Source organism: Stegostoma tigrinum, chromosome 38 (assembly GCF_030684315.1).
Source record: "Stegostoma tigrinum isolate sSteTig4 chromosome 38, sSteTig4.hap1, whole genome shotgun sequence".
NCBI lineage: Eukaryota > Metazoa > Chordata > Chondrichthyes > Orectolobiformes > Stegostomatidae > Stegostoma > Stegostoma tigrinum.
In genome coordinates this window covers 4,382,515-4,394,793 of record NC_081391.1, presented here as the reverse complement: position 1 = coordinate 4,394,793, position 12,279 = coordinate 4,382,515, and the positions used below count along the sequence as shown (strand labels likewise).

The 12,279-nt window shown below is 43.8% G+C and overlaps 1 protein-coding gene and 1 long non-coding RNA gene across 3 annotated transcripts in view; one reads left to right on the top strand and one right to left on the bottom strand.

The window, feature by feature from the left end:
- The window catches only part of srebf2 (sterol regulatory element binding transcription factor 2), a 54,585-nt gene extending 51,388 nt beyond the window's left edge, over positions 1–3,197 (bottom strand). Inside the window, exon 1 of the mRNA XM_048521143.2 lies at positions 2,939–3,197. Within this exon, the coding sequence (XP_048377100.1) occupies positions 2,939–3,023 (85 nt within the window). The 5' untranslated portion in view covers positions 3,024–3,197. The remainder of the gene's footprint in view (positions 1–2,938) is intronic.
- Positions 3,198–3,225: 28 nt separating this feature from the next.
- LOC132206601 (uncharacterized) overlaps positions 3,226–12,279 on the top strand; it is an 83,823-nt gene continuing 74,769 nt past the window's right edge. For both annotated transcript variants that reach the window (XR_009443035.1, XR_009443034.1), the window contains exon 1: positions 3,226–3,417. This is a non-coding gene — a long non-coding RNA (uncharacterized LOC132206601). The remainder of the gene's footprint in view (positions 3,418–12,279) is intronic.

Genomic DNA, 12,279 nt, shown 5'->3' with positions numbered 1-12,279 from the left:
TTAACGAGGCTGGTAAACCCATCTAATCATGTTTAATTCCCTTGGTATATGTCAAGAATAAAGCAAGGTAATGGTGGAAAAAGTCAGGTCAGGCAGTATCCATGGAGAGGAAGAGTAGGATAAACATTTTCAGTCTCTCATCTTCAATCTGTGGAAAAGGCCACCTGAGTATTTTTGTAATCAAGTCCGCTGCAGTGGGACTTGAGCCCATAAATTTGTGATAAGAGGCAACAGTGCAACCAACTGAGCTACAGCTGACTACATGGCTTGCATCAGCAAATGCTCAAAGGCGAGAACAAATTGTAATACTATGACTATAACAGATGCTAATCTGTGGCCATCAAATTTTACAGTAAACCAAGTGATATATCCTTATTAATGCTGATGATGGAGTTTGGTTTGTTTTCAAGGTGACAGACCAGATTCCATCACAGAAAAGTTACCATCCTAGTCTGTGTCAGTTTACATGCTTTTCCGGAGCCTCCTCCCATGCTACTCCACCTCATTCTTGAATAGATTCCCTACAGTATGGAAACAGGCCCTTTGGCCCAACAAGTCCACATTGCCCTTTGAACCTTCCACCTAGACCCATCCCCATCCCCCAAAAATCCACATACCCCTGAACACTACAGACAATTTAGCATGGCCGATCCACCTAATCTGCACATCTTTGGGCTGTGGGAGGAAACCGGAGCACCCAGAGGAAACCCACGCAGACACAGGGAGAATGTGCAAACTCCACACGCAGTCACCCGAGGCTGGAATCGAACCCAAGTCCCTGGCACTGTGAAGCTGCAGTGCTAATCACTGAGCCACCGTGCTGCCAATTCCCATCAATATTTTCTCCAAAGATGATCAGAGACTTTAATTCACAAAAAAAACTTACATACTTAATATCTTTCATGCCCTCAAGGCATCCTTCAAATGGGCAAAGGTTATAAAATGAAAAGGGTTTTAGTCTATCAATAAGTTGGTTTGTCCTGTATTTTATAGGTTAGTTGACATGAAGAAATATATGAACTTAGCAATGTAATAAAAATAAAATTGAGAGTGGATCTCTTTTTTAAAAAAGTCAAAAGGTTAATTATTTATTTTGTATTTGATGAACAGAATTCCAATTGTATAAGAAAAAATTTCTTTCAATTAAGTACTTGGACTATCAAAGCCAAAATCATTAGATTCTGCCATAAATGCCAGTACCTACTCATTCTTCAAAATCCATTATTTCAGCCAGCATCTGGCAAAATGTTCTCTTTTGGTATCAAACTGATAGATCATTCCTGAGTAAAGCAACCAAATAGCAATGAACGGCATTTATATAGTAGCTTTGATTTAGCTTAATATTCCATTGAGCACTTTCAGACAAAATATTGACACCAAGTCAAAGAAGCAGGATTTAAGACAAAAACCAGATCAAAAAGGCAGGTTTTAAGCAGGCCCTCGGTAAAGACAAATGCAGTGATCAGCTTCAGATGAAAACTGCAGAACATAGGATAAATTATTGAAACCATGGCTACCAATAATGGGGTGAAGGAAATAGGGATAAACAAGCAACAATAATTGAAGACCTTGAAAGGAAATGAGGTATTTGTAATCCAGAATTGCCAAAGCAGGAACTGATGTACTGCAGCAAGAGCAAGATGACAAATGAACAGCATTTGGTGCAGGTTAAGTCATGGGCAGTAGAACTCGGATGTGTTTAAGTACATCGAGTGTGGAAGATGGAAAGCTGGCCAATTGATCACTAGCATAGGCAAATCTAAAACTAACAAAAGTACAGATGAGGTTTTCAGTAACTGAGCACAGGCCATGGCAGAAATAGACAATGTTGAGAAGGAGGAAGCATATAGTGTTGGCGACTCTCAGGAGAAAGTCTGAGAGAAGATGTAGTCTGAAGTTAAATTCAGGGCCAAACCGGACACCCCAATTGTGGGCAATTTGGTTCAGCTTCAGACAGTTGTCAGGCAGAGATAAAAAAAAAGATCAGTTAATGGAGTTTAAAGCAGGATCTAATGATGATTGCTTCAATGTCCAGAACAGTTAACAAGAAGTAATTTTTGCTCATTTAATACCAGATGCCCAGCACAGCAGGGGATATTTTATGTTAAAGATATAAATGCACACTGTTGTGAATAAGAATCAGAGAGGCTCTGTTATCACAATATTTTACAAGTTACCACATTATCATGATTCTGATATCACAGATTTTACACACAGATCACATTCTCCATTCTACATTTTACAATTTACTGTCAGTGCAATAACCAAAAGTTAGTAAACAAATATCAGATGAGTAGTGATGGTAACTAACAGTAAACAAAGGAAACAATTACGCAAATAATAAGTAAAAATCAAAAGAACGGCTGTAAATCAGGAACAAAAACAAAGTTGCTGGAAAAGCTCAGCAGGTCCGGCAGCATCTGTGGAGGAGAAAACAGAGTTAACGCTTCGGATCTAGTTCTGAGGAAGGGTCACCGGACCCGAAACGTTAACTCTGTCTTCTCCTCCACAGATGCTGCCGGGCCTGCTGAGCTTTTCCAGCAACTTTGTACAATAGGAATGTTAGAAAATAGGCTGGATGGAATTATGTGTAGAATCTTATTATTTGTGTTAACAAAAACAAAGTTGCTGGAAAAGCTCAGCAGGCCCGGCAGCATCTGTGGAGGAGAAAACAGAGTGAACGCTTCGGATCTAGTTCTGAGGAAGAGTCACCAGACCCAAAACGTTAACTCTGTCTTCTCCTCCACAGATGCTGCCGGGCCTGCTGAGCTTTTCCAGCAACTTTGTTTTTGTTAACACAAATAATAAGATTCTACACATAATTCCATCCAGCCTATTTCCTAACATTCCTATTGTACATTCAGAATGATCATTTGTATACGTTGGTTTTAAACAGACTAACATACATTTTGGGAGGAAACATAAAGCATTAACTCACCATCAATATCCCCAAAATTCAGCCCCTCACTGAGCTCACTCAGTGAGGGGTCCATATTCTCAAACGATATATCCTCACCCTCCATTGTTTTAAGGGTCGAATGCTAGGGATTCCGATATTAAGAGGGTTACGTTTTCCTGTATCTCAGTTTAGGTTCCTGTTACTTTAACCCAACATTATCATTTCTCTTCGCAATTCCACTGCCGCCGCCGCCATCTTGGCCAGCCCCCTTTCCTCATGCCCCGCCCCCGTGACCCGGTGGCCTCACCCCATCCGGTGCGCGTGTTGATCGAGCGGTGGCGCGAGCGGCGTCCGTTGGTGTTGGCCGCAAACACGAGATGTGGGTCGGCCAATCGCTGGGCCAGCCGGCCTGATGGGGTGATGCGACGTCAACATGGGTACAGTCCGTCGCCTTGGTTACCGGCGGCGGCTTGCTTTCCAAATTTCGCCGTAGGTGTTTCTGCCCAATGCTGCGTCAGGTGAGGGTGGGAATGTTTTTTCCGTCTTTTTCGTCCAATACCTGCCAGCGTAAAGAGATTATGGCTGTGGAATGAAATTAAAATTGCACGAATCAAGGCTGGGAAAATGTGGAATTGCTGAAAAACCTCAGTAAACCACGCAGCATAACGGAGAGAAAGTAATTCCAGTCTTCAGAACGGAACTGGTCGCTAAGCCCGAGCCATTGACTCTGCTTTCTCTTCTCAAATGTTGCCAGGCCTGCTGATTTTACAGCAATTTCTGATTGCCAGCATCCGCAGTTCTTTGTTTTGAGTTGTTTTCCTCAGGGGGAAGGAGGCATTTGATTAAGGCGTACAAACCTCTAAGGAATAACTTCTCCTTAGAAGAACGGTTTGAAAATAGGGTGAGTGATAATGGGAACTGCAGATGCTGGTGAATCCAAGATAATAAAATGTGGGGCTGGATGAACACAGCAGGCCAAGCAGCAGCTCAGGAGCACAAAAGCTGACGTTTCGGGCCTAGACCCTTCATCAGAGAGGGGGATGGGGTGAGGGTTCTGGAATAAATAGGGAGAGAGGGGGAGGTGGACCGAAGATGGAGAGAAAAGAAGATAGGTGGAGAGGAGAGTATAGGTGAGGAGGTAGGGAGGGGATAGGTCAGACCAGGGAAGACGGACAGGTCAAGGAGGTGAGATGAGGTTAGTAGGTAGATGGGGGTGCGGCTTGGGGTGGGAGGAAGGGATGGGTGAGAGGAAGAACAGGTTAGGGAGGCAGAGACAGGTGGGACTGGTTTTGGGATGCAGTGGGTGGAGGGGAAGAGCTGGGCTGGTTTTGTGGTGCAGTGGGGGGAGGGGACGAACTGGGCTGGCTTTGGGTATGGTTTTAAGGTTAGCAATAGGAGGTATCAAGGGGATTTAAGGAAAAAGGTTTTTGCCCTCAGGGTTGTGTATATCTAACTCTGTGCCTGACAAGATAGTAGCAGTGGGAACTCTTCACTCATTTAAGTATCATTTATATGAGCATTTAAAATGCAACAGCAAACAAGGCTATGGGTCAACTGCTGGAAAATGGGATGAGAATAGATAGATGGTTGGTTTGGACCAAGAGGCCGAAAGACTTCTTTTCATAATGTAAAATCTTGACTCTAACATTATCTTAAATCATCATTCCCCTCAATTATAGATTATGTTTTTTTCTGGTGGGTTTAAACTACCTTGTCAAACACCTTCCAGAAGTCTGAACGCAACAGTTATTTCTCCTGTAATGCTTGTGTGATCTCATGTGAAAGAATTGAATTGAATCATTTATTCTCACATGTATTCAACGTAAAAACAGTGAAAAGTGTTCACCTTCGCCATACATACATGGTGCCAATCACATTAACTTAGAATAAGTCAAGGAAAAAGAACTCGAAAGTCCAACATGAGTTTGCGCTATAGAAAATCGCTTTGGAAAGTCATGTTATAGGGAAATCGTTATACAAAATCGCTAAACTATACAGTAGAAAGTTTGAGTTATCCAAACAGTGTCCACCGTTCATCAATCACGTGACAGCCAATTCACATCAGCGAAACAAGCGTTATGGCAGAACTACCTGTACCTCTACTGGTTTCCCTCTATACACTTTGGTTGAGACACTCGGAAAACTAGAAAATTAGTCAGGCGCGATTTCCCTTTCGTGAAGCCATGTTGACTCTGCTTGATGAGATTATGATTTTTCAAACATGCTGGTATAACTTCCTGAATAATCAATTCCAACCTTTTTCCAACAATATACATTAGGCTAATTGGCCTATAGTTACCCGCCTTTTGTTTCCCTTACTTTTCGAATAGAGATGTCACAGCAGTTTACTAATCCTCCAGTTCTCCCCCAGAATCCAAAGATTTTTGAAAAATTACAACCAATGTGTCCAATATCATAGCAGTAACCACTTTCAAGATCCTAGGGTGCAAGCTATAAGAGCCAGAGGACTTAACTACCTTAAGCTCCATAATATTATTTCTCTAATGATGGTGTTTAATTCCTCCCCCATATCCTTTAGTATTAATAGCACTTTGGAATATCTTCCACTGTAAACACTGATGCAAAGTATCTGTTGGACTCCTCTGCCATTACCTTGTTCCCTATAACTATCTTGCCAGATTCATTTTCTAAGGGTGACATGTTCACTTTGAACTCTCTCATCTAATGTATTTAAAGAAGCTCTGTTTGTCAGTTCTTGTATTTCTTACTAGTTTGCCCTCATTGTTTATTTCCTGTTTCTACTATTTTTTAGTCCTCTTGGTGATTCTGAATTTGTCCCAGTCTTCGGGGCAATCACTGACTTTTATCTTCAAAATGCTATTTCTTTCATCTTTGTGCTCTCTTTAATTTCCTTGGTTAACCATGGTTAGTTTATCCCCCCTTAGAATTTTTTTTCCTTACTGGGATATAATTTTGCTGCAAGTCATGAAATGCCTCCTTAAATGTCTGTTGCTATTTGCTTTGTGAGACTCGCTAGCACCAGGTGTCTTTGGGTTCAAAAAGCACTGTCCGCCAAGTACTTTGGATTTGTTTGAAGTTGCGGTGTGTCACAGAACTGAGAAAGGCGCAGTGGCATTAAAACTTCCAAGAAGGGATGTGCAATACAGATCTTTTGCTGTCTGCTCTGAGTGGATAAATAAAGCACTAAAGATGCTGAAAATAGAGCTTCTAACTCAAGTAACAACTTAAATCCAACTGACTAGCTACTGAACTGGAGATCACCACAGTCAACAACAATGCAATACCATTGCCAAAAACCAAAAGAACTATGAGAAAGTTATCTTATTGCGTTTTTGTCATTTGGAGTCTTGATCCACAGAATTTGTTCCTTTTCCCTTATGTTCCCTACCCATGATATGTCTCCTCCTACTTGTGAAAGAATATTGAGTGTTTAGGTTTAAAGGGGGTATAGTTTAAGTTTGTACAGTAGTGATTAATTGCCACTTGTTAAAGGATAAACTTGTTAAAATAAATAAGTTTAAGTCTTTTTGTTTATTAAATGAACCTGGTGCTTTTTAAAAATCTTAGCGGTCTAAGTCAAGCAAATTAATGATCTTGCTTTTAAATCAGTCATTTATGCATTTGTGACAATTCATACTAAACTTTTTAGACACTTCTTCAATACCAACCAGGGAATGCAAGTGCACATCTTCCTCAAGTTCAAAAAGCAACCATCACCACTACAGTATTAATCTTTCCTGTCATTCAAGCTAGCTTTGTGTCCATGCTGTTACTTTTTTTTTATTCCATAGGCTTCAACTTTGATTACAGGCCTGTTACCTGGAACTTTATCAAGTCCATTTACATCACATCAACTTACAACATTTTGTGATGTTGTGATCCAGAAATTGAATCTGGATGGGTACATGAATAGAAACGGTTTGGAGGGATATGTGCCAAATGCTGGCAACTGGAACTGGGTCAGATTGGGTGTCTGGTTGGCACGGACAAATTGGACTAAAGGGTCCGTATCTGTTCTTATGACTCCATGAACTGTAAATCTCTGTTTCCCCATTATTGAGAAGATTGTTACAAGTCGGAACAAAATCTGGCTTGTACCTTCTTTTATTTGAAATTACTGTAAGATGAATGCCTGCAGGGAGTGTCTCATGGTAGAGGTCACACAACCACAACAAGCTAGGAGACACTTTTTTTTGTATTCATTCGCGGGATGTGGGTGTTGCTAGCTGGTCAACGTTTATTGCCCATCCCAAGTGAGTCCAATATGGCGGCAAAGTAGGAATAGTTGGAATACCTCTGCTGGCCAGGTCTTTTACCCCTTTCCCCGTCCCCCTGTGTGGAGTTCTGGAAGACTGGAGCAAGTGGGCCAAGACCCACGGCAAACCGGAGCAAGCATGACCAAGACTCAGGGAGGACCAGAGCAAGTGGTCAAGTCCTGTGGCAGTCCGGAATAAGTGGGCCGAGACCTGTGGAGAACCGTACATTGCCGAGGCCAGGTGCCAGCTCTTCGACACCTCCTCCTGCCGCCCCCTTGATCATGACCCCACCCCGACAACCAAACCATCATCTCCCAAACCATGCACAACCTCATCACCTCAGGTGACCTCCATCCCACAGCCTCCAACCTCATCGTTCCCCAATGCCACACCGCCCACTTCTATCTCCTTCCCAAAATCCACAAACCTGACTGCCCTGGCCGACCCATTGTCTCTGTCTGCACCTGCCCCACTAAATGTATCTCCATCTGTCTCAACTCCATTTTTCCCTCCTTGGTCCAGGAACTTCCTACCTACGTCCGTGACACCACCCACGCCCTCCACCTCCTCCAGAACTTCCAATTCCCCAGTCCCCAACGTCTCATCTTTACCATGGATGTCCAGTCCCTATACACCTGCATTTTCTCATACAGATGGCCTAAAGGCCCTCCACTTCTTCATGTCCCGCAGGCCCGATCATCCCCCACCACTGACACCCTCATCCACTTAGCCAAACTTGTCCACACCCTCAACAACTTCTATTTCAATTCCTCCCACTTCCTACAGGCAAAGGGGGTGGCCATGGGTACCCGCATGGGCCCAAGTTTTGCCTGCCTCTTTGTAGGTTATGTGGAACAATCCCTCTTCCATAGCCAACTGGCCCTAAACCCCACCTCTTCCTCCGTTTCATTGATGACTGTATCGGCGGCGCCTCATGCTCCCATGAGGAGCTCAAACAGTTCATCCACTTCACCAGCACCTTCCACCCCAACCTTAAGTTCACCTGGACCATCTCTAATACCTCTGTCTCCTTCCTGGACCTCTCTGTCTTCATCTCTGGCAAACACCTAGAAATTGATATCCATTTCAAGCCCACCAACTCCCACAGCTACCTAGAATACACCTCCTCCCACCCATCTTCCTGAAAAAAAATCCATCCCCTATTTCCAATTCCTTTGCCTCCACTGCATCTGCCTCCAGGATGAGGCATTCGACTCCCATACATCTCAGATATCCTCATTTTTCAAGGACCGCATCTTCCCTCCCTCTATGGTCGTGAATGTCCTCGACCGTGTCTCCCGCATTTCCTGCAACTCATCCCTCACACCCCCTCCCCGCAATAACAACCAATACAGAATCCCCCTCATCCTCATGTACCAACCTCTGGATCCAACGCATCATCCTCCAACATTTCCGCCATTTGCAATCCAAGCCCACCACCCTGCCCTTATCTGCTTTCCAGAGTGACCGCGCTCTCCATGACTCCCTTGTCTACACTACACACCCCTCCAGCCCCACCACACCCAGCACATTTCCCTGCAACCACAGGCAGTGCTACACGTGTCCCTACACCTCATTCCCATCCCAGGCCCCAAGAAGACTTTCCACATCAAACAGACATTCACCTGCACATCTGCTAATGTGGTATACTGCATCTGCTGTTCCCATTGTGGCCTCCTTTACATTGTGGAAACCAAGCAGAGGCTTGGGGACCACTTTGCAGAACACCTACGCTCGGTTCACACTAAACAACAGCACCTCCCAGTCGCGAACCATTTCAACTCCCCCACCCATTCCTCAGATGACAAATCAATCTTGGGCCTCTTGCCATGCCACCTGAAGGTTGCAGGAACAGCAACTCATATTCCACTTGGGAACCCTGCAGCCCAATGGTATCAATGTGGACTTCACAAGCTTCAAAATCTTCCCTCCCCATACCCCATCCCAAAACCAACCCAGCTTGTCCCTACCTCCCTAAACTGTCCTTCCTCTCGCCTATTCCCTCCTCCCACCTCAAGCCACACCTCCATCTCCTACCTACTGACCTATCCCCTCCCTAACTCTCCACCTACACTCACCTTTACTGGCTCCATCCCCACCTCTTTGACTTGTTGTCTCCTGTCTGCCTATCTTCTCCTTTGTCCATGGGCCGCGAGCCTAGAGCAGCGCGGGGAAGAAGCCCTGCAGTAGCACATGGGAAGCAGCCCCTGGAATAGCATGCAGGCAGCGAGTCCTGGACACAGTCCAGTGTGAGAGGACAATCCTATCTTTGAACACTGAAATGTTAACCTCTTAATATACCTCTTAATATATTCCTCTTTTTAACTTATTTTCAACTATGTACTTAAGCAGCTACTTTTATCCCTCTGTGGTATCCAAGAATTGTACGTACGTACTTGTACCTAAGATGTTGCCATAAGAAGGCAGATATTGTAAACATTTCTCGCTGTTCTCCTACAATGGGGAACATGTGACAAGTAAAGGATATTGTATTGTATTGTAGTTGCCCTTGAGAAGATAGTGATGAGCTGCCTTCTTGAACTGCGCAGTCCACCTGCTGTGGGTTGACCTACAATGCCATTGGGGAAGGAATTTCAGGATTTTGATTCAGCCATAGTGAAGGAACAGTGATATATTTCCAAGTCAGGATAGTGAGTGGCTTGGAGGAGAACTTGAGGGTGGTGGTGTTCCCATGTATCTGCTTGTCCTTCAAGATGGAAGTGTTCATGAGTTTGGAAGGTGCTGTCTTAGGCTCTCTTTGGTGAATTTCTGCAGTGCATCTTTTAGATAGTACACATTGCTGCTACTGAGAGTCAGTGTTGGAGGCAGTGGATGCTTGTGGATATAGTGGTCATCAGTACAATATTGCATTTCTAACCCAAACATCTATCTTTTCATGCTAAATAATTGTATGCATTATCGGTTATTTTGAGAGTTACCAAAATTGCACACAACTGTATTCCTGCATTAGCAGTTTATTATTATCATTCTCTGCACAATAATTGCACATATTAAATCATGCCAATCTCTTAACGTGTACACATTGTCAGTGTTCATCAGGACAATGACACCTTTCAAGGGCAGCTTGTTCTCACTTGTTGCCTTGGTAACTTGTTCTATTTCTGTTTTTGGGAGGCTGTGGACTTTTGGGACTGACGGTTAATTTATGCTTGTGTAGATGGTCAGTTCACATCTTCGTGATCTGGGTGTTCACTTTCAATCCATACAGTCAAGGTGAAAACTCATGTATACAGGTGTCAAATTGCCATTTGGGCTCACTTTTGTTGGGAGCATTGGTTTGTATCCTGACTGGCTCTCAACTGCTCAATTCTGTCAATGGTTTGGCACATTGCTAAAATGAAATTTGACTTTCAGCCAATTTACCTTAATTCTGTCACTTATGCCTGCTGGCACTTAAGGCTTCTGTAGCTTTATTTTGCTATTGGAAGAGCAGCTGGAATGCAGCATGATTTTTGTCATTGTTCTGAACTACTTTCTATGCCTTTAGAAGGTAGGTTTCTCCACTCAAGAGTTGCTGTAACAGCAAGGGGGCAGGAAGAAAGAGAGAGATAGAACATAGAACATAGAACATTACAGCACAGTACAGGCCAGTCGGCCCTCGATGTTGTGCCGAACTGTCATACCGATCTCAAGCCCATCTAACCTACACTATTCCATGTACGTCCATATGCTTATCCAATGACGACTTAAATGTACCTAAAGTTGGCGAATCTACTACCGTTGCAGGCAAAGCGTTCCATTCCCTTACTACTCTCTGAGTAAAGAAATTACCTCTGACATCTGTCCCATATCTTTTACCCCTCAAGATCTCACATTGTTTTTGTTAAAAGATCTGGCGATTGGAACTAGGTGGATCAATTGACTTTGAGATCCTTGATTGAGGTTAAGTTAGGCCAATCATGGAGCCCTGGCTGACATATAAACAGGGGATTCAGAGTGTGCCTTGTTTCAGGGACTGACAGAGAGCTGACTGGTAAAGCCAGTGTACTGTGCGCTTGTAAATAAAGGGTGACTTGGCGAGGGATACCAACCTCTGTGTAGTTATTTCAAAAAAAAGTTACATTGTTTAAATATTTTCTTTCCTTGCCCTCTGTCTCCATTTCAGGCAATAAACTGTCCACTGCCATCAACTACAAAGGCACTACAGCTCCTCACACACCACATCCTGCAAATGTTCCATCCCATTCACCCAATTCCTTTCCCTATGCCATATCTGTTCAGATGATGCCATCTTCCAAAATGGTACTGCTGACATAGCTTGTCTTCCATAACCATGGTTTCCCTCCCATTGTGGTTGACAGGGCCCTCAACTGCATCTGACCTATCACCAGTGTGATTGGATCCCCTTGTCCTCACTTTTCATCCAACCGTCCTCCGCATTCAAAGGGTCATTCTCTGCCATTTCGGACAACTCTAGCAGAATGCCACCACTAGACACATCTTCCCTTCACAGCCCCAGACTACATTTTGCAACAGTCGTTCTATCCATGACATCCTAGTCCATTCCTCAACCACCAAAACCTCCTTTCTCACAGCACTTTCCCATGTAATTGGAGAAGATGCAACACCTGTCCCTTCACCTCCTCCCTGCTCACCATCTGAAGGACTAAACAGGCTTTGCAGGTGAAGCGGCATTTCACTTGTATCTACTCCAATCTTGTGTTTTATATTCACTACACCCAATGTGGCCTATTCAACATCAGAGAAACCAAATGCAGACTGGGTGACTGCTTTGCAGAACACTTCCGGTCTGTACACAAGCATGACCTCAACCTTCCAGTCACCAGTCATTTTAAGACAGCATCCTGCCCACATGTGCACTTGTCTGTCCTTGGCATGCTGCAGTGCTTCAGTCAATTGCAGCACAAACTGGAGGAACAACATTTCATCTTCAGACTAGGCATTTTACACCCTTCTGGACGTAATATTGAGTTCAATACTTCACATTGTGAATGCGCTCCTATTCCTTTCCTTTGGCTTTACATGTTACATTCTCTATTACCATGTCCTTTCTACCTTCCTCCGACCCAGTAGGACCATCTGTTCTTTCGAGTCTGGCAGTTAGACACACCATTGTTCAGACATTCTCACATAATGAGCATTTAATCTGAATTATCAACA